Below are 22,155 nucleotides of genomic sequence, written 5' to 3'. Positions count from 1 at the left end.
GTGCTAGAATTTCTTCCTTTCCCAGTTAGTTGACACTTTTTTTTATATAACAGCCTCTGGTTTTGGTAGACCAACTTGTTTACAAGATGTGAGAATACCATCTCTTCAGCTGGTAACATGCAATTAAGTAATCTTATAGACCTGTTACTGATTTAATAACCTGTAACAGGTCTCTTAATTTGTTTTCCTTTTAAAAGGAAAGTATAGTCAGTATACATCCTGTTTGAAAAATCAAATCAAAATTCATTGTGCAACAGGCTGAACTAACCTCATCCTAGTTGCTCTTTACTGGTGGGACTTCATGGGCAAAACTCGAGTGTAACTGGTGCAAGAGTTAATGCAACTTTTTCGTGTGAACAGTTTTATACTGACCTTGCGGATGGCAGGCAGTCTTGTGATTTTGATCTCTGACCTAATGGGAGTGGTACCTAATAAATAGTAAAAGTCATTAAAACAAATATTCAGCGAGTGATCTTTCACAAAAAAAACAAATAATGCAGTATTATGTGACATGGCTAAGTGTTTAAAAAAAAGTAACTGATGGTGTGCTGATTCTGGTCTTTGTACTGAGTGGAGTGATAATTGATGTATATCATAAAATCAGGATAGTAAGTTACGACTCACCTAAGTGCTGATTTCAAATCTGTGAATGTACTCCAGTGGTATGGTAAATTATGTCCTGGCCATATAGGTACGCAGGATAACTTGGACCATTTGCTGGGCTGAATCCATTTGAATGTTGGTTGTTGAATATAAACAAGTACTAAGACAGAAGGCACAGGGTATACCTGTAGAATGAGATTGCTACTTGGATAGCTCATACTCAGGACAGTGTTGGGATGGTAACAGACTGAAAACCACAACAATACCACCACACACAAACTTACACAGAGCCCAGCAAAAATTCCCTCCAAAAATCAAAACTGTATGTGCAACCTACAGCAGCAGCATGGTTAAAGGGGCTTCTGCAGTCTGTGGATATGGAGAAAGTCAAATAAGTACTTGGTGCTTTAGTGGAAAAAGGTAAAATGAGTAGTATCTAGAAGTTGAAGTCCAGCAAATCAAAACAAGAATTTAGTTGCATAAGTTGGTGGTAAATGTGATTAATTCCTGAAACAAACTACCAGGATGAGTGGTAGGTTCTGGATTAGGTGCTTTCACATGAAGTCTTTCTATTAATTTGAGCCTCTGAGAATGGGAATTACTAATTCTTATTCTGCCAAGGAATAATAAGTAATTTGGAGGGAAATAACTAAACCATATGTTGCATAAACTGAAAGTAAACATTGGCTTTGAGCATGGCACTATCTCTTATTTTCTGCTACCAATTGGAACAAATTGAGTTTAGAAAGTTGTGGTTATTTGCTTTAAATGGCCCCCTGTGAAGAGATTTAGTGTCATGCAGCTTAGGCTTGCCAGGAACCACATATGATTGACACAGTTAATCAAAGATCATGCAACTAATCCACACCAAACATAACACAGTAGAGAGAACTCAATTAAAACTATTGTTCCTTCAATTTAAAAGATCAGCCACATGGGAGCAAGTATCTCAGCCAGCCTTACTTGTTTTGCTTGAGACCAGTCTTAATAAACTGCCTTATTTTGCTTCCCCAGTAGAATTTAGATGTTTATAAATCAGCAGTCATGCTTTGCCGCAATTCTACACTTCTCCTGCATCTTTAGTTAACAACTTTGTCTAGAAAGTTTTAACTAATGTGGATAAATGCTGATGAAAAAAGTAAAAATCTGAAATAATAAAGATAGTTGGGTAGTGGAAATGCTGAAAGAAATGCTTTACTAAGCCTTACTTTATAAATGCAGAAACTTAGAGCTAGACAAAATTAAGTTTGGTAGTTTAATTATAGGCTTTCCCTCTTATTATCATCCATTTTTGAATTTTGTTTGTTTCCCTGACCATATATTGCAAGCTTTACTTTTCTCCCTGGGCAGGCTGTAGTGAAGACATTATCCAAGACTGTAAATTTTTGAGAGTTTATACTTGGGTATTGAAACTACTTAATAATAGATGACATTGAAAGTATTAAGAGGAACAATATGATTAGAAAGGCTCTGTGTTTTGTAAATAGTGGCTGCTTAAAGAAGAAAAGAAACTAACACTTTGGTTACTACATTTCAACTGCCTGAAAATACTTTTCATTTCTGACTTGCTTCAGAATTTGGGTGGTGTGAAGTAGTGGTGTAGGAAGCTGCTGGGCAGTGTGACTGTTCACAGCAATATTAAAGGTTGCCTTAAAATCACTATATTCATGCACAAGTAAGGCATGTAGGAACAGGAGTTGATGCCTCTGTTTTCAGGGTGGATTGCTGTTGTCTCATTAAGTTGCTGACTGGGAACCAATTCAGCATGTAACACTGAGGGCGTATTTAGCATCACCTGACTCCTTGATCCTGTCAAGTATGGAGGATGTATACTGTTTTCTTCAAAAGCTGTTAATACTCTGTTACTCCTTTTCAGGGACTGAACAGCTGTGCAGGTTTTAATGCTTTTGCACTAGGAAGGCCTGAAAGGATTCTTTTGCAGGATATGTATTTTGTGGAGGCTAAAATAGGGATTTTAACAATATGGTGTGGTATCTTATGTTGAAATTTTTTTTGGAAGTAAGAAGCAAAAATAAGCGCGTTTTTTCAGGGACTCCTGACAGCATTTAATAGTGCTCTCACTGCTTCTGAACCTGTTTTGCTGTTGGCAGAGGGTTGCCATTAATCTTTCTGTGTGATCGAAGACAGTTCCTGTCTTCTGGACTAGCGCTGCAGAACTGGGTTTATGTGAAGCATGAGATTCAGCTTTCCAATATGCCTTTATCACCTCTATTAGTGCTTTAAACCTGTGGTTTGCTTAGAGCAGCATTTCTGATCCCACTGCATCCGTATGCCAATCCCTTAAGAACTTTTGGTGTTTTGTCCTTTTACAATACTGAAAATGTTTCAGAGAGAAAATGCTACGGTTTACAAGATACCTCTCATTATACCCTCAGTGGTTTTGTCCTTTGCCATTTGTTGCATTTGGTGATGTTGACTTTTAAAGTGATGTTATCTTCAGTTTAGTTGTTGACTAATTTCTTCACTGTATTACATTTGTTTCTGTTGGTACATGTTTTGCTCTGCTGTACTCATCTTGTACATCTTACTTAGTTGTCATGGAAAATGTGTTACTGGGTAATTTCTATGCTGTTGCTATTAACTTTAGTTTATAAAAGCAATGTTTTCTTTTAACCCAATGGATTTCTGTACCTGGAAGTTCTCTCCTATGTTGTCGTTTTATCCCAATGTTTGAGTCTCTGGGAAATGCTTCCATACGACTTTGTCTCTATTTTTACTGGTTCTACACATAAATAGGTCCTTCTAAAAGTATTTTTGTATTGCTTCATTTTTCAGTGCATTAAGAATCAATTTCAGACACTTTGCAGCTATTTTTCAGTAGTATCACATGGGTTTTTTCTTTCATCTAGTGACAACTAACTGTAATACCCAGTCTACAGTTAGTTTATTAATGTTTCTGATGCTGTGATTAAAAACAACTATCTTGATTTTATATACATCTCTGACAAATCTGTGTAAGTTTTACTGATGACTACTTCAGAATAACATGAGGTTGTCTTATCTAAGCCCATAAATGTTTAACCAAGTTTCTGGCGCCTGCAGGTAGGAAGAGGGAGGGAGTAGCTCTTTTACTACTATTTATTTTTTTTTACTATTATTTACTACTAATAAAAGGGGTAAAATTTTATTAATATGTCTCTTTTTGGTGGTGTATTGTTTCATTTTTCTGTTATTGCTGTTAAAATTGCTGTTTTGTTTTTATGTGGCAAAAAATCTTTTGTGATAACTCTGTCCTTAGCCACTTGGAAGACTTGTGGCATAGTTGTCATGCTGTAATGCCTTGTTTAGTCACATTATTTGCTTTGTGAAGTCTTTACATCTGTTTGTCTATGGTAATGTATCTGGTAGATTCAGTACCTTTTACCTTCTGTGGCTTGATTCTTGTGATACTCAAAGTGAAGATTCTGACCAGGTAGCAGTGTCCATTGTGTTGCAGGGGTTACCACAGTGCTTGGTAGAATATCACATTGCTTGATAGATTTCAGGGGGGTTGGTTTGTTTTTTTTTAATTTGGAACGCAACTTTGTCTTGTTTTGCCTAGAACTGAAGTGTTTAATAAACAAAACTGGTGATTCAGTTGTTTACTTCACCAGATAATTATGGCACAAGTAGTAAGAATGCCAGGATGGTTTTGGAGATAACAGTAGCTGAGTAATGCCTCAAGTTCATTAGGTGAGAGGTTTTGGGTTTTTTTTCAAGGTAGAAAAAACTTCTAAGTGTGCATAAATATCTCAAAAGCACTCTTTTCTGTGCTGCCACACTATTTATCTGGCTTAAATGTAAAAAAAAAAAAAAATGCAATAAATTAGCTGAAGTGGGTTTTTATTTGCAAAAATCATGTCATTTTGTATATGTCTCTGTTTCCACTACAGAGAACAGACCCACAGCTCCTTGCTCAGTTCTACTATGCTGATGAGGAACTAAATCAAGTAGCAGCTGAACTGGACAGTTTGGATGGAAGAAAAGACCCACAGAGATGTACGCTGCTAGTCAACCAGTTTCGTTCTTGTCAGGTAATCATAATGGCACTTTACTGATTTTATTGACATTTTTGTGTACATTAAACGTATTACATATTATTTATTGTATTAATTAGTTCTTATTGTCAAATCCTTTTATAATGAACCTTTGGCAGATCTATGCCTTACCTTAGTTTAAAAGGTAAATTTTTTGAAAACACGATCCATAAATTGAATCTACTACATCTCACTTAAGAGTGTTGATGCTTTCCCTTCAATAAGAGCATATATTAAAGACTTTGTTTCTTTTACTTAAAATAAGCATACAGACCTTAATAGAACATAAGAAATAATTCAAAATTTCAGGCAGGATAAAGTAGCCATGTCTTTTGTGGCTGCTCAGCTTTCTGCTAACTTTTTGTTAGTAAATGAGCTACATAAAGACAGCTGTTAGTGTTGATGATTTTTTTTTAAGGGATATTATCTGCTTCATGTAAATAGTCTTGAGGATGAGAGGAGCTACTGAGGAACCAAGGAGAAGAGGGGTTTTATCTGTAAATTTTGTCAAAAGTATGAACCTGTGTCTGAGTTGCTGTGGTATAATTTAGTTCACCTAATATGAGACTCCTGAGAGCATTTGCTGAAACTGCAGCTATAGTTTGACTGAGGCTTGAAGGGAGAACAACCAGAGACTGCTAAGACCAATTAAGCTAAGTCTAGCTTTCTAACTTGGATGGTTTTCTGATTTGAATTATGTCCTGGTTTTGGCTGGGATAGTTAAATTTCTTTCTAGTAGATGGTATTGTGCTGCGTTTTGGGTTTAGGATGAGAGTAATGTTGATAATATGCTGAAGGTTTTGGTTGCTGCTAAGCAGTGGTCAGGGACTCTTCAGCTTTTCGTGCTGCCTTGCCAGCACTTGCTTTGGGGACACATGAAGCTGGGAGGAGATACAGCCAGGACATCTGATGCAGACTGGCCAAAAAATATTGCATACCATATGATGTCATGCTTAGTATAATAAACTAGGGGAAAAGCTGGCAGGGGACCACTGCTCAGGAACTGACTGGGCATTGGTCAACAGGTGGTGAACAATTGCATTTTGCATCACTTGTTTTGAATATTCTAATTATTATTATTTATTTCCCTTTTTTTCCTGTCGTATTAAACTGTCTTTGTCTCAATCCATGAATTTCACTACTTTTTTTTTATCTGATTCTCTTCTCCATCCAACTGTGGTGGGGAGCAAGTGAACAGCTGAGTTGTGTTTAGCTGCCTACCAGGTTAAACCATGACAATTTATTAAGAAAAAAATCAGAAATTGAAGAACAAATTAAGAAAATATAACTGTCCCTCTCATACTGTATGCCATTCTACACCAAGTTTTTCAGTAGTAAAATTCAATTTTTTAGAGGTAAAACTATTTTTGTGGTACACTTCATAGTTGCACAAATGCTTTGATACTTCCTCTCCCAGTCACACCCAAGAAAAACAATTCAAACTGAAGTAGGTTCAAGTCCACAATACACCATGCTCAGGTGGTAGGAGGATTTCTGTATCACAAGTAAAGGCTTCCTGTCAAGTCAGGAGAATTTTAAGTGGAAAGACAATAGTAATAAAGAACTGTTTACATCTCAGCCAAATGAAAAATGGCAGTTAAGTGTAAAGTATGTTTTCCTTCACCCATTGCTAGAATTTCTTACTGTTACTACTCATAAAATATACCAAACTTCATTGTATCAAAGAATTTAATCACTAATCAAGTTGAGATGAATTTAAGGATAGTGTCCTGATTATCATAGCAAATGTTCACATTAATTTAGCTGAGTGTTGAAGTGAAAAAAAGTCAAGTATTATGTGCTTGATTGCAGGAAAATTAAATTTTAAGTGTGTGGGTTTTGTTTGTTTTTAAGAGCACCTACAGAGAGAGTTGACAGCGTATTATTATGTCAGAAACAATATTAATACTTCTAACCTGAATATCTTCCGTTTTCTACTGTACTGTCCCTAGAGAAAAATGTGGAGTTGAAGGGTTGACCAAACTGGAAATTGTAAGTTTAGTAACAATCAAAATTCAGTGACTTGGAGGGGAAAAAAACAGTGAAGAGATTTATCTTGAAAGCTCATTGACTTTAATCTGCTGTGTGATGGATCAGCTGTAACTAAATCACACTTCTATCTGACTTGTTCTTATAAACCTCCAGTAATGGACCTTCCACAAACTTTAGGCAAATTCTTTCCAGACTGTTTTTTTTAGGAAAGGTCTTCTGGTAAGAAGGGTGGATGAGCAATATCATCATGCAAGATCATCTCCCTGTTGGTTGTTTTATCCCTGGAGATAACAATTTATTCCCTGTTTGTCTGCAGGTTCTCAGGCTTTCTGATTTGTTTCTTGTACTACAGGCAGACCTGAGGAGGTGTTCAAAAAGTAGCTTCTCTGAATGTTTCACTTAGAGAAATGCAAGAAATGCAGAATCTAATAGCTCCTTGGTCAGTTTGCTTGGCTTGTTATATAGTGACTCACCACCTTGTGACTCTCGGTACCTTCTAATGCCTGGTAATTTCTTAATTTGTCACACAGATTGATGTTACTAAAACAATCTGTTGCTAGAGGTGAAAGAAAAGATGAAGATGGTTTTATTTTTTCATGTAGCTATTCTTGTAATTTTGAACTTTCAAAGTTCTGTAGACTAGGTCAGATGCATTGTCAAATGTCCTGTCAAAAATGGCTTTGCTAATTAGGACTGTTATGATTATTTTGTAGTCCTTTGTGTAAAATCAAAGTTTTCTGCTTTTTCTGTTTAAGAATGTCATGTAAATGCCAAGCAAGGGAAGGGTCAATATTGTAGTAAGGATTCAGAATGTAAGTATTTGCTAATAAAACATGGCATGATAAGAGGAAAAAGTACTTTTAGCCTAAGGTACGGTGGGAAGGTGGAGAACCAGCAGCCAACTCTGCGGTCAAACTGGTTGTAATGGAAGGTTGTGTATGTGAATGTAGTGATAGCAGCTACAAGGTGCAATGCTTCTGTGATACCTGCAATGGCAATTACACAATTCTGAGACCTGGTTTTTGAGAAATGGGCTCTTTGAGTCTTCAGGCAATGGTTTTGAAAAGGAACTTGAAACCACAGAACAGTTAACCAAACTTACAGTCTTTGCATAATTTTTCCCTTTTTTTTTTTTGTTTTTCCACATGTTATTAAGGTTTCCAGGTTATTCCCATTTTTTTACCTCCATAAAGTTTACAGAGGCATAATCTTTTTATCAGGTTTCAGTGTGTTCTAGGGACAAAGTTTTCAAAAATATATTGTCCTTTTGTCTTTTCATCTGGTTTTGGAGTTATTTCATTGTTCCTGGATTGCTTATTTTCAGATTTGAGTGTCTGCTTGATTAACATATGTTTTGAAATTGGATTTCATTTTATTAACTAGAGAAGAAAAATACCTTTTAATTAGTGTGATATTTCTGAAACACCAACAAGTCTTAGAAGTCGATTCTTTTTAGAGAGAGGTTATATTCTGTTAGCTCTTCAGATACTGTTAAGATCCAAGATTTAGATCATTGTGTTTTTAGCTTTTGGTACTATTGCTAAAGAGCTGTAAGGTTACTATAGTGTGTGAACAGATTCAGACAAAAACAGAAGGACTCTGCCTAAAGGATGTAATGCTTTATAGTGGACATCATATTTTTTATCTTAAAACCAGCAGTATTAGTGAAGGCAAGTTGAAGGTATGGTGCATTCTGTTATTCCTGTGGATATGCAGAGAATATCAGTCTTCAAGACTGATACTTTTTTAGTAAAGAACTGTAACTCTAAATCTCGTCTTACACTGTTTTGCCTTAGCACTAAGCCATTTGATTATAAAAAATATTTTTTACAGTAAATTAACTTTTCAAAACTTCTGAAGGTCTTGCAACTTGAATTTCAAATGCTGTGAGCTGACTATAGCATGATTCCGAGTGGCATGTATCTGAGTAAGAATCAAGGTAATGGTTTTCAAAGCTTCGCGTCTTATTTATACGTTAAGGTGATATAACAGTTTTTCCTAGTTACGGTAGCCTGTTATCAAAATGACATGCCTCATTTTGCTTTGGTGTTTGCATGTCTGGTAGAATATTGTAAGAACATACCTATTAATACAGTACCTTGCATTTATTGTGTGGTTAATACCTATCCAACAGAATAAAACATTTCTTCCTCTACTAGTTTCTGTTAAAGTTGACATTTACTTCAGCATGAAGATGTGCATGATGAAAAGCTATGCAAGTTTTTCTTAAATGAAAGAAGAGGTTAGGTAGGGTGTCATATTTCAGGTTTTTGAAATTTTTTTGTTCATTTTATTGATGGTAATAGAGGGAAAGTACTTTTTCTTAAGGAAAACATGCTTGCATCAGTGAATCTTCAGTAATATGCAGTGCTGGTTCATCTGAGGGTTTTTTCCCTGCAACACAAATAATTCATTGAAGTATTTTTGTTTTAGTGGTATAATAAGGTGTCCTTTTCTAGGCTGCTCGCAACATCACATGGTATTGAATTTTATAAGTAATGGTACTTTGCTACACTTTTTAATTTATCATTCTTCAAATTAATTTGCCTCAATCATTGCTATTTTCCATAGATTAATATCTTGTTACTGGAGTTGATAAAAAAACCAATTAAGTTCTGTAATATGTAACAGTAAACCTAATTCTACTTAAATAGCTGAAAAATTATTTTAAACCAGTTTAAGAGCAAAGCATAAAAAAACCCTTTGTTTCTAACTCAGAGGTTTTGTTAGGACTTCATAGGTGCATAAGTACTTTACATTGTGGAGATGTTTTCAGGATCATAGTACTTGCTGTTTCAGTATACTGAGAATTACTTTTCTGCATACAGTAGCAAGGCCTCAGAATAGCATATGAGTCAGTTCCTAGCATGATTTTATCAAAATTATTCCTTGAACTGCAGATGGTGTTTCAGCAATGTGTAATTCGATCTGTTAAAAGTACACTGAGAAGGTATTTGCCCCATCAGGGCACTGGGTGAAGCAAACTGTGGACTTGCCTGGTTGTGTGACCCCTCCCACTGTACCACAGAATAATAAAATGCAGAATTTGTAATATCCGTGAAACATGACTGTTTGTGGCTAACTGCTATGAGTGATGGATGTTGCATTGACTGGTAGCATATTTTACTGGCTTTTCATTCTTTTTCTGCTGTTTGCTTGGGAATCACGTTCTGGATAACTGTGACTGGCAGCCCAGCATTTTCAAGTCAGCTATCAGCAGCTTCAGTATGCTGTAACATTAGGCTTCAGAATGTAGGCTTTAGTGGGCTCCTTCATGCGTAGGTCACTCCTTCATACAGTGGGTGAGCAGCAGACACCTATGAATCTGAACCTCATTACTTATCACAGTGTAAGTTAATGTTGCTGAAGAATCGGAGCCCTTAGAGAAAACTGAAGCATATTTCAGTGTTGTTACGGCTTGTCTGTCTCAACTTCTGTAGAAATATAAAATAGGTGGTGAATGTTCTTGAATTCTTCAAAAAGGAAGCCTTAAAGGAGCATTCTGTCACTATGTGTCAAAGGGCAAGCTGGCGGGGAAGATCACCAGCCTGGTTGAACAGAGAGCTTTGTCTGGAACTCGGGGAAAAAAGGAGAGTTTAACACCATTGGAAGAAAGAGCAGGCAACTCTTGAGGACTTCAAGCCTGTCGTGAGGTTACGCAGGGCAAAGATTAGAGAGGTAAAAGCCCCCAGCCAGAGCTCAGGATGGCCACTGCTGTGAAAGATAACAAAGTATTTTTTAACAAAAAACAGGAGGAGGGCCAAGGGGAATCTCCATCCTTTATTGGGTGCAGCAAGGAGTATTGCCACAAAAGATGAGGAAAAGGGTGTAGCCTAGAGAGAAGGGGGCTGGGGGGGACATTACTGCTCTCTACAACTGCCTGAAGAGGTTGTAGGCAGGTGGGGGTCAGTTTCTTCTCCCAGATAACAAGCAATAGGACAAGAGGAAATGGCCTCAAGTGGCACCAGGGGAGGGTTAGATTGGGTATTGGGAAACATTTCTTCACCGCAAGGGTGGCCAAGCATTGAACAGGCTGCCCAGGGAGGTGGTGGAATCGCCATCCCTGGAGGTGTTTAAGAAAACCGCATAAATACGGTGCTTAGGGAGATGGTGTAGTGGCAGACTTGGCAGTCCTGGGTTAATGGTTGGACTTGATGATCTTCAGAGTCTTTTCCAACCTAAATGACTCTATGATAGTGCTATCAAAAATGCTGTTTCAGCCAGGCTTACTCTGTATTTCTTCCAGCTCAATTTAACAGGTGAGAGACATGAGTTGAGAATCAAGTGTCAATAACAACAAAGCTTTGTCCTGTTGTAAAGTTATAATTGCTATGTAACACTTACACCCTACAGGCAGAAGGAGCTTTACCATAGAGTGTGGGAAGAGGCTAAAAATGGGCTGTGGGAAACAATGAGTAAAGAGTAAAATGCTGCCAGAAGCCCATCTGGGTAATCTCCTTTGTCACAAAGGAGCATGCTAAAATCATGGAATCATAGAATGGTTTGCGTTGGTAGGGATGGTAAGGATCATCTACTTCCAACCCCCCTGCCACGGGCAGGGACACCTTCCACTAGATCAGGTTTCTCCAAGCCCCATCCAGCCTGGCCTTGAACATGTCCAAGGATGGGGCATCCACAGTTTCTCTGAGCAACTTATTCCAGTGCCTCAGCACCCTCACAGTTAATAATTTCTTCCTTATATCTAAGCTAAACCTACCCTCTTTCAGTTGAAAGCCGTTACCCCTTGTCCTATCACTACATGCCCTTGTCAAAAGTCCCTCTCCAGCTTTCCTGTAGCCCCCTTTTAGGGCTAGAAGGCTGCTTAAGGTCTTCCTGGAGCCTTCTCTTCTCCAGGCTGAACAGCTCCAACTGTCTCAGCCTTTCCTCATAGGAGAGGAGCTGCAGCCCTCTGATCATTTTTATGGCCCTTCTCTGGATTTGCTCCAGCATGTCTGTGTCCTTATGCTGGGGGCCCCAGAGCTGGATGCAGTACTGCAGGTGGGGTCTCATGAGAGCAGAGTAGAGGGGGGAAAATCACCTCCTTCAACCTGCTGGCCATGCATCTTTTGATGTAGCCCAGGATATGGCTGCCTTTCTGGGCTGCTAGAGCATGTTACCAGCTCATTTTGTTTTTCATCTATAAATGCCCTCAAATCCTCCTCAGGGCTGCTCTCAATCTGCTCAACCTCTAGTCTGTATTGATACTGAGGATTTTCCTGTCCCAGATGCAGGACCTTGCATTTGGCCTTGTGGAATCAAAATCAAATTTTTAATTAAAAAAAATTATATTCTTCATCTTTGAAATATGCTTTTTGTGTATCTTAAAAGCATAAAAACACTATTTGCTTTCTTAAGCTGGAGATGGATGGATAAGGCAGTCTAAAAGTAGGGTAGCTCTGTATGTGATACTCTTTAGTGTCTCATGGAAGCAGTGAAGATTGTTTGATAATGGGTTACTTAGCGTGTCGTTACCAATTTCAGCTTGATACAGGGAAACGAGTCCTGTAACCTTTCACCTCAGCTTGTACCATGTACATGGGCATATTTCTATATTGCTTTTTTCTTTGATTTAGAAACACCACCACCCCCCCCCACCCCCCAAAATAAAAAACCACCACCACCACACACAATGCTGAAGTTGCTGCAGGATTTGCAAGATGCCTACTAAAATTCCCTGAGTGGAAGAGGGCCATGACTGAGCTGTAATGAACTGTGTTATTGAACTTGCATGGATTCCTTTGTAGTGAGGAAATGGAAAGGGTCTTCAGAGTGTGACTTCTGATTTTTTTTATATACATATTTAAAAATAAATTAAAGTTTGTGTAGAATGGAATGACAGCACAGGTGGTGATCAATAATGCATAAGGGTGAAACTGAAGCTAGATTGACAAGTTGATAAATAATGAAAAGGGAACTTATCTTTGTATACAAAATACAATTAATTTTTTATCAGTAAAAAAGGGATGTAATTATATTATATTAAATAGTTCATGCTGAGGAAGCCATAGGTTGTTATTGAAGGGACTGTGTTGTGAGTTTATACTGCACCATCTGCTTGCAATGACCACATTCATTGCATGCAAACTCCTATGGAAAAATACTGTCTTAGGTGGAAGATGAGGTAGTCATCCATTTAAAACATGAGGCCATAACAGGAGAGCAAGATTAATATTTTATCTGTACCTCAGTTAGAACAGGGAGTTTTTTGTCCAGATGTCAAAGTTTTGTTCAAATTAAAAAATAATGGTTTTTTCTTCTTTGTGAAGGAGAGCCCAGCTGTAGAAGGCTCTTAATTTTTGAGGTTTTGAAATCTTCTGTTTAAAAAGATAAGATGTTTCATTTCTTAATGCATGATTATCTGCCCTAGATAATACTCTTTCTATTAAGAAAAATTGACACATTGATATTTTGAATATTGACATAGCGGACCCAAGATGTACTGGTATAATTCCCGGAGCATTTGAAGGCTAAATGAGGACAGCGGAGCCAGGTCACTTTAAAACTGACTTTTCTCAGCGTTTCTGAATTATGAGACTATACGAGATCCAATTCTGTAGGAATTAATGTAATGTGACATGGCTGACTATCAGGGCCTTTATAGTTCTTACACATTCTTCAACAGTACCATCAGAGGATTGCTGTCAGCTCTGCTGCATTCCTCCTTTTTAATCTTTTTCTTTTACTCTTGCAAATAAGGATAAAATCAGCCACTGAATTGTTATGTAGTCTTACGACTTAAATAAGCTGCTATTTGTTGCCTTTCCTCTGTGTGTGTGGTAGCACCATGTTAGCACAATTAGTGATACGTGCAAATTATTTATTTGGTGACATTTCCATACTTGGGGATTAAGTCTTGTTTTCCTCCGTTAGAAGCTTTTTTGCTTAATGATGTAAGAAAAGAAACCTCCCCCTTTCCTTAATATAATTTTACTTTAATGCTCAGGAAATATGATAAAAAAGGCAAAATTTTTTTTTAAACACAGTTTTTAGCAGTGGAATTTAGTTTTCCTTGTGACCTTAACATCCTTGAAGGTTAGTCTGGCATTTTCTATGTGAAATAATTAATAAATTAACTACTTCATCCATTTTCAAGGGATAAAACATCAATACTATAACACTGTGTAAATTTATATTTCAAATACAAATAATAGATTATGATGAATAATTGTGGAATATTGTGTAACCTTGTTTTCTCATGTGTCATAAGTAAGTTTTCATTAAACAAAAGAAAGCCTTTAGATGTTTACATACTATGCATTGGGCCCAACAAGAATTTCTACATATTAGAAGGAGGGAGGACAAAATATTTTGCAGTTTGAGAGAACAGATGAATTTCAGACTGCCCTTTTTTTGCTGTTCTCTGATGTAAAGATAGAGTGGTTGTCTTCTGCATCAAACTTATGCTTTGGAATGTATTTCTGTTAGCTCATTGCAGCACAATGTTCTCGAAAAAAATGCAGGCTTTAAGAGAGTAATTTTAAAAATTTAGACATTTTTGAAAGATTTGCATGTATTAGCAAGTTAGTATTGCTTCACAGGATTTTCAAACGGTTGATGTGGAAACAGCTTGTGATAAGGAAAAATTTGTTGTCAGGTGGTAGGCTTTGCTACTACATGCTTTTGCACTACTTGAGCACAAAACTTTCCATTTTAAAGGCTGTGGGAAGTAAATACTGGTGTGAAATGAATTATGCAGAAAGTGTGCTGTGTTCGGCAAGAATGCTTACCTTTTTGCTTATGCCATCTACTCCTGCTGGATTTCCAGTTCAAAGTAGTGCTATTTTTTCAACACTTTAAAAAGTAGTCTTGAGATAAACAGCAGTATTACCCCAAATACACTATTCTTCCTGCTGCAAAGCAAATAAAGCTAACTTTTTATATGCCAATACCACATCTTGTTTCATAGTTCAGGAAAAAGCTAGAATTTGATTTAAAAATACAGTGTTCTTGATACCACTGTATGATGTACTCTGTATAAATTTTTGGGTTTGCCCGGAGAATACCTTTTCAGTTCTTAAGGTTTCTGTAGATGAAGATTATTTAAGCAAATAGAATACAAATTTCTCTTTCTTGCTTTGATATCTCAGTTGCCTCAGGGTATCTGTAAGTACTGCTAAAGTTGTTTTTCCACTTTAATAGTGCTCATAATAAAACAGTGCAGGAGTTCATGTAGAAGCGTAAGTGATCATCTTTAGGCTGCAAAGCTTGTTGAATTGATTTGTGCAACTGAGACGCTAAGTTAAACTGTGTTACTGATGTAAGCTCTTGTAATTTTTGCTTTAGAATTGTTCTGATACTTGGAGGGGATTTTCTGTTTAATTTCCTTGCCCCCCCCCGCCCCCCCCCCCCCCCGCCCCGTAAGGTCTGATGTAGTCTTTTAAATAAACAAGGATGAATCCTAGCTGCCTTGCAGACTGATGTCTATTTTTGACTGGCATGATAACTGGGATTTTAAAATATTTTCCATTTTTACACATTCCTGTGCACCTCTGGCCTCTGTGTCAGCCCTGTTTATTATTTGTATTATTGTCCTCCATAGGGATTTTGCATATTTGACTCGAAAATATTTTAACCCTGTAGCTGGAATGTGAGGAGTTCTCTCAGTAGATCTAATGAATGTATTTCTGGCTGTCTGGCTTATTCTGCAATGCAATTAAGAGTCTGAAAATACATCCTATTTCCTAATTGATGAAATAAAATTTTGAAGGTATCCCTCAACAGGGAAGGCAGCATTATCTTTATGTAATTTTTTAGAAGATCCTTAAATCACTTAATTACAGTATACAGACAGTAGAAATGATCCTGGACCTGAACACTGTTATGTTGAGTGGAGGTCATTAAGGATCTGGGATCTGCAGTTTTGAGGCAAACTGTGGTTGGTTATAACTCCTTATGTGGTATAATACCACATTGGCCTTTGTCTATTGTCTACAGCTGCAGTACTTCAACATAACTCTCAATTTTTTATTCACTAAAGTCAGAATGTTGTTTAATGCCAAATATGTTCTTTTTCTCCTAGCTGGTTAAGGTTTCTAAATCTACCAGTGTTGTGGATTAACACCGCTAGGCTTTATAATGGTATTAATGGAAATGCATAGAGTGATTTCAGATGGAAATATTTATGTAAATTTGAGTGCTTTTGGTCAGAGTCCTATGAAAACTTCAGCAGCTGTGCATGTGGATTGCCTAGTCTTTGATTCAAACAAGCCCTTGGGCACTTGGTTAGAAATGTTATAAACATTTTAGTTTCAGTAAATCTCTTAGCTTTATTGCTTGGATATGTGGTTGAGCATGGGCAGACAAGATAAATAAACTTTGATTTCATAAAAAATCTGCAGAAACGCGTATTTCTGTGTTATTGCATGTAGTTCCTTAGGCATCATTGCATGGTTCATTGGTAGTGTCAGTGTAAAGCTTTTCCATTCCACATTTGCACTATTCTTGTTCTTATCCCCATACTTCAGCACGGCATCCCCTCAAAGCACAGCTTCCTATTAGCTTAAACTGATTTGAGACTGTGCAGCCATCAAAAGCGGTAGCCTTGTCTGTCCTTTCTTCCAGCACTAACCAGTGTGCTGCAGGTACCTGGCTCCAGCAGTGAGTGAATGGTCATGGAGCAGGTGGGATGACCTGGAAGCTTGGTTGTGGGGGAGGCTTTGGTGGGATATTGATTGCCCTGAGTGTGCGGATGCACAATGGCGTCCAAGTGCTGACATACAGCTAGAGGAGTGTCTGCAGACAGAAGCGGGGAGCGTGTAGTGGGTTTATAGATCCTTAGCCATAGCCAGTTTAAATAAGCTGTGGTCAGCTTGATACCTCTAGGAAACCACATCTTCAACTGTGCTAATGCATGTATTTGCAGAGTCGTTCTGTGACCTTGAACAGTGAAATGACCTGGATTACCGTGGGTCAGTGCTCTGAAACCATTCATTATGCCCCTTGTACCAGTAAGCCGAGAGTGCTGTTGAGAAGGCCAGTGACAGCCTGTAGATAGGAACAAAAGCTGTAAAATAGGTGAGAGAAGGGGCTGGCTTGTCAGTTGGCCTTGCTGCCTAACGATTAGGCTGCAAAATGGCCTTATGCTATTTGCTGCCTGTCTTAGATGAAAAGTGCCTTTCTATTTCAGGTGTAAAAAACCTGATCTGAAGGTGTTTCCTTTTTTCTGATAAGTTTAAGTGGTATGAGAATAAGCAATCTCTAAAAAAAAAAAAAAAAAATTCCAAAAAAATCCCTTCTATTCTGTGCTTTATCTGAATTGTATCCCTGCTGAAGAGAAGCAATTTTTAAGAAAAGTCAGCATTAATGAGCATCCCTTAATGAAGAAGGTATCTGTAAAGAGCTGTTAAATCACTCATAGGACAATGCCTGTGTCATAGTAGATTGGCAGCGAGTTATCTAAGAAATACTAATTGTGTTCATTAACATTCTTGACAAGAGCAAGCTGGGAGTATGTACCATAATCGCTGGAAACAATGAGGCAGTTCAGAGGTGCAATGTTTTCATGTTTGATTACATCTGTCCATCGCAGAACATTTTCTTGTAGAATTAGGCAGAAATAGATCTCTTTAAATGAGACAAGTTAGACTAAAGCTGTAAAACTCCCAGCTGGATTCTGTAACATAATGATTGGTTAAAAGTTGGCAAGAATCTATTCCTGATGTTATTTTATTAAATGATAGAAAGGTTAAACAGTGTGAGTTGAGCCAGGAGTACTTTTAGCTGAAGTAATGGCGAAGTCTCTCTAGCCTGCTTAATTTGCAACCCTTGAGACATTATATTAGTTATGTTAGTGGAGGTCAATGAAGGAGACAGAAGAGTAATTATTGAGATTGAGGGAAGAAGCTGACTGAAAGAAACCTTCATGTTTCTAAAGTTTAGTAACTGAGAATAGATGAGGAGGGGTGTCTGGCTTTTTTTCTAGAGTAGGTAGAGCGAAGAAGAAGGAACCAAAAGCAGACCTTCTCCAGCCCATTCAGTTACATCAGAATGCTGGGGCATTGATCTGTGGTGAGGAGATAATCATGCTAGTTTTCCGAATTGTACCTGATTTTGAGGCTTTTTCTGAAACATAACAGAGCTGGAGGGCTCTAGAGAAGTTCTCATGAGGTCTAGATTTATAAGACGTGATGCAGATGTAGGAAAGAAGGACTGGAACTGGTGGGAGAGCCAAGTCTTGTTCAAAGAAAATTATTCTCTCTTTTTTACAATCTCTTCCAATTTAATTTAAGTGGAGACAGTACCAGTTTAGAAAAGAAAGTGAAACTGAGAAGAAAAGTATTTCTTATTTAAGTGATGATGTCAAGATTAACCTTAAATTCCAGACAATGCAAGTCTGCTGTATTGTTTCTGTGATAGTAGGTCTTGTAAGGTTTTTCCCTATAGTTTTATCTCTATTTCAGTTGTTTTATAATTGATTGTCATTTCATTATTGCTAGTAATGATTACTTGTATGAGTTGCATTGCTCCAACAGATGTCTTCTCTGTGCTACCTGACATCTTCAAACAGTTTGTCAGGTACCTGTTTGCTATTTAATTATGCAAGTGAGTGAAAGCTTGTAACATTTCCTTTGAAAACATGCAGGCTTGTCAACCCTTTCATATGTTTTTACTGTACTTGAAATCACTGTGAATGAAGAAAATTATTTTGTATAATTAAATACTGTAAATAACCTGTAAGTATCACAAGAGTTGATTTTTCTTCCGTTAGGCTACGAATGCAGATTTTAAATTTACTTCCTCCCACCCTCCAGAAATGTTAAGTGATCAGTGGAATGATACAGCTGGGTAGGAAACAAATATGCAGCAATAAACATTTCTAATTAGTAGATAAAATAATTGTGTGCTTTAAAACCTTGTCTGTTTAAACAGCTTTTCTTTATTGTTTTGGGGAAACTTTTGGTCACTTCTATTTTAACTATAGAATGATGAGCATGATGGCTAGAAAATATAAAATGCTTGACTGTAAGTTGAGCCATCAGTACAACTCTTGACAACTAACAATAATTTTATTTCATTTTTGTGTTCTAGATTCATAGTTGGTATGATGTAGGGACTGATTAATATTGTAAGATATTTTTTCTTTGAAAAAAAGCATTGTAATAGTGTGTAATACTGTAGTCTTACATATTTACAAACTTTTTAATGTGTTTCCACTTGTTTGTATGGATCAAATAGGTCATTCAGAGAAACTACTTGTTATCTAAAACTGTAGGCAGAGTGGCTTTGAGAATATTGTACATTGTAGGTCAGGGAATTAATTTGCAGCAGAGAACCTCATAGGGAGGAAAGCTGGCTCCCCCCCCAGTTCAGCACTGTATTGGGATGCAGGATTCTTTCACTCTGCAGTACGGGAAGGCAAGCAAAGCAAAGGTGGCAGTAAGTCATGATTGCATTGCCTGCATTCTGCTCGTGGCCTCAGCTGTGGAGCAGCTTTGGTCCAATATGAAGAAGACTGTGCCAGCTCTGTGCCAGGCTTAAATTCTTTCATGCTTGGAAAATACTGAAGTACTTATTAGGGCACCTTTTGGATCCTTGTACCATGGTAGGAAAGTAGTTGCCTGGTACTGGTTGGAGGAGAAAGCCTGTTTTATGTTTGGTGTGGCAGATACCCATGTTCAAAGTGAATGTCTCTTATTCTTCTGTTGCTATGAAACTATGTAGAAGGGGATGTTACTATACCAGGTTACTTAATGGATTATTTTAAAGTTTAGTATACCAGGTTACTTAATGGATTATTTTCAAGTGTTTTCTAATATAGGACAAACATTTTAGAGCCTTTATAAGAAAAAGCTTAAGTATGTAGATACTGCTGAAAGAGCATGTCTGTAGCCATGATATTCTGATTCACTGTGGACAAAGTTCTTATCTGTTACTGATAAAGGGAGGCTTGACTGAGATGCTTTGTACTGAGAGCAGTCTTTCAGTGTAGGTTTGGCTACACTTCGTTTCAGTAAATGCTGCCTCGTCTAACATCAGTTAATGGCTTCTTGGTGTGAAGGAATACAGCAGATTATTTTTTTTTCTTATGGTGGCACCATTTTTGAAATCTGAAAGTTTTCTTCTCTGCAGAGAGAGGATGATGCCCTGTAACAATGCTGTACTTCATGTAGTCTCTCAAGTTGATCTTCGTTATTAACAGCCCTTCTGTAAATAGGGTTTCCTCTTTTATTTACTGAGGAAAATTTTATTTTATTTATATTTGGGTGGCTGGTTAGAAAAGAGGGGCATTAATTCCGTGATTTTATCTTCGTGGTAGAGATGCTTAGAACAGATGTACGTTAAGTTTAAAGGTAATTTGTCAAAAGAGTACACACTGGCTTATTGGGAAATGTCATTTTAGCCAATAAATAAATACTACATCATGGCTAAAGAACCATTTTTATTGGAAGCCATGCTTAAATATCTGTAAGCTCTTTTGTTTGAAAATTAATGTGCCGGTGTTCACCTCTTCATATGTCAGTGGCTCCACTTGGGAAGATTAGTCAGTGTATGCAAAATAAATTTTGAATATATATGAAGGGTAAGATCAAAATTTCCATTAATAAACTTGTGATATTTGGAGAATGAAGTCCTGTCATGATGGTATACTAGCAAGACAGTTCAGCAAGAGAGGCTTTGATGCTGCCGTTCAACACAAACTGCAACAATTGTTGTTGGGCTGGGGTGCTACAGCTTTTAAATTGCTAGAGATACAAGTTGCCTTCAATTCATGGTAAATTTTGGTACTGCCCTATAGTGGGCTAGGTTAGACTGGGAGCTACTGCCCAAAGTTCATACAAACAAATTCTAAGTTACTTGTAGGAGGTGGGCCATCTAGAAGTGCACCTCCAGTCAGTTTGCAGATGATGCCAATTTGTGGTAGAGCGTTGATCTCCTGGAGGGCAGGAGACTCTGCAGGGGGGGCTGGGCAGGAGACTTTGCGGGTGACGGGGGGGGGGTGGGGGGGGCTGGGCAGACTGGACCAAGGGGCCAGGAACAGTGGCATGAGTGTCCCCCAGGGCTGAGTGCTGGGTACTGCACTTGGGTGACAACAGCCTCATGCAGCGCTGAGGGCTGGGGGCAGAGCAGCTGGAAACCTGCCTGGAGGAAAAGGGCCCGGGGGTGCTGGCTGATGTCCGGCTGGACGTGAGCTAGTAATGTGCCCAGGTGGCCAAGGCGGCCAACAGCATCCTGGCTTCCATCAGAAACAGTGTGACCAGCAGGACCTCAGCACTGGTGAGGCCGCACCTGAAATCCTGTGTTCAGCTTTGGGCCCCTCAGGCATATAGGTGCTGGAGTGCGTCCAGAGAAGAGCAACAAAGATGGTGAAGGGTCTAGAGAATGTATCTTATGAGGAACAGCTGAGGGAACTGGGGTGGTTCAGCTGTAGAAAAGGAGGCTCGGGGGGGCCTTATAGTTCTCTACAACTATGTGACAGGAGGCTGTAGGCAGGTGGGGGTCAGTGTCTTCTCCCAGGTAACAAGTGACAGGACAAGGGGAAGTGGCCTCAAGTTGCATGAAGGGAGGTTTAGATTGGATATTGGGAAACATTTCTTCACTGCAAGGGTGGTCAAGCGTTGGAACAGGCTGCCCAGGGAAGTGATGGAATCACCAACCCTGGAGGTATTTAAAAGCCATGTAGACGTGGTACTTAGGGACATGGTTTAGTGGTGGGCTTGGCAGTGCTGGGTTAATGGTTGGACTTGATGATCTTAAAGGTGTTTCTTCAGTGATTCTGTGTTGGCAGTAGGAAACAGTCAAATAGCTGATGAGGCAAAAAAAGGGAGTCCGAAAGCATGGCCTTTGGGATCCGTGCAAGACGGGCTGGAGGGAAAGCAATGGAACTTGTTGCTGTCTGGAGAGAGACTTTCAATCTCTGATGGATGAAACAGCTTCTGTAAAGACCCTGCTGGATTCTGAAGCCAGGACTTCTGGGTGTCGCTTGAATTCCTATCACTTAAATCGAGGAGTATGTCACCTTATTAGTTTTTTCTGTTAATGAAAGTCACCCATAAGAACCCTGAATACTAGCTAATGACAACAAAATCTTCCTTTGTTTGGCCTTAATTTGTGTTCTGCTGTCATAAATGTGATGTTGATGGAGGTCTGCTATTTGACATCAAGCCAGAAAAAGAAACAAAAAATGTGAAGCTATTAAGCTCATGGTGATACTATCACAGACTGTATTACCTTGGCTAATTTTACTGATAATACAAAAAAATTATATTGAAGAAGTACTGAACAATATGAGAAGTTATCTTCGTCTGAAGAAATCTTGCAGAAGATCTCAGGAAGGTCATGTTAAATTTAATGGTGTGGAAGAGCACCACAGATTTTATGAAGGACATGTACAAAAGGGTTACATGTTGATCTAAACATGTTTAAGAGCATAAGTAAGACTAAGTTACTGCTTGTTCATTTTGTACCTGTTCTGAAAGCTAATGCAGCAGTTGCTGTTAGCTTTATGTACAGATTATTGAGTATATGGCCAATTACTGCTGGGTCAAGAATAAACTAACTTTTTGTTCTTTACTGTGGCGAGCTA

The 22,155-nt window shown here is 38.1% G+C and overlaps 1 protein-coding gene across 4 annotated transcripts in view; it reads left to right on the top strand.

The window, feature by feature from the left end:
• Window positions 1-22,155, top strand: part of ZFYVE28 (zinc finger FYVE-type containing 28) — a 165,978-nt gene that overhangs the window by 75,080 nt on the left and 68,743 nt on the right. For all 4 annotated transcript variants that reach the window (XM_055796709.1, XM_055796708.1, XM_055796707.1 and 1 more), the window contains exon 2: window positions 4,497-4,637. In XM_055796709.1, coding sequence (XP_055652684.1) covers window positions 4,497-4,637 — 141 coding nt within the window. The remainder of the gene's footprint in view (window positions 1-4,496; window positions 4,638-22,155) is intronic.

Source organism: Falco peregrinus, chromosome 2 (assembly GCF_023634155.1).
Source record: "Falco peregrinus isolate bFalPer1 chromosome 2, bFalPer1.pri, whole genome shotgun sequence".
In the NCBI taxonomy this organism is placed as follows: Eukaryota; Metazoa; Chordata; class Aves; order Falconiformes; family Falconidae; genus Falco; species Falco peregrinus.
The sequence above is the reverse complement of the archived record's forward strand: the minus strand, read 5'-3'. Positions and strand labels throughout refer to the sequence as shown.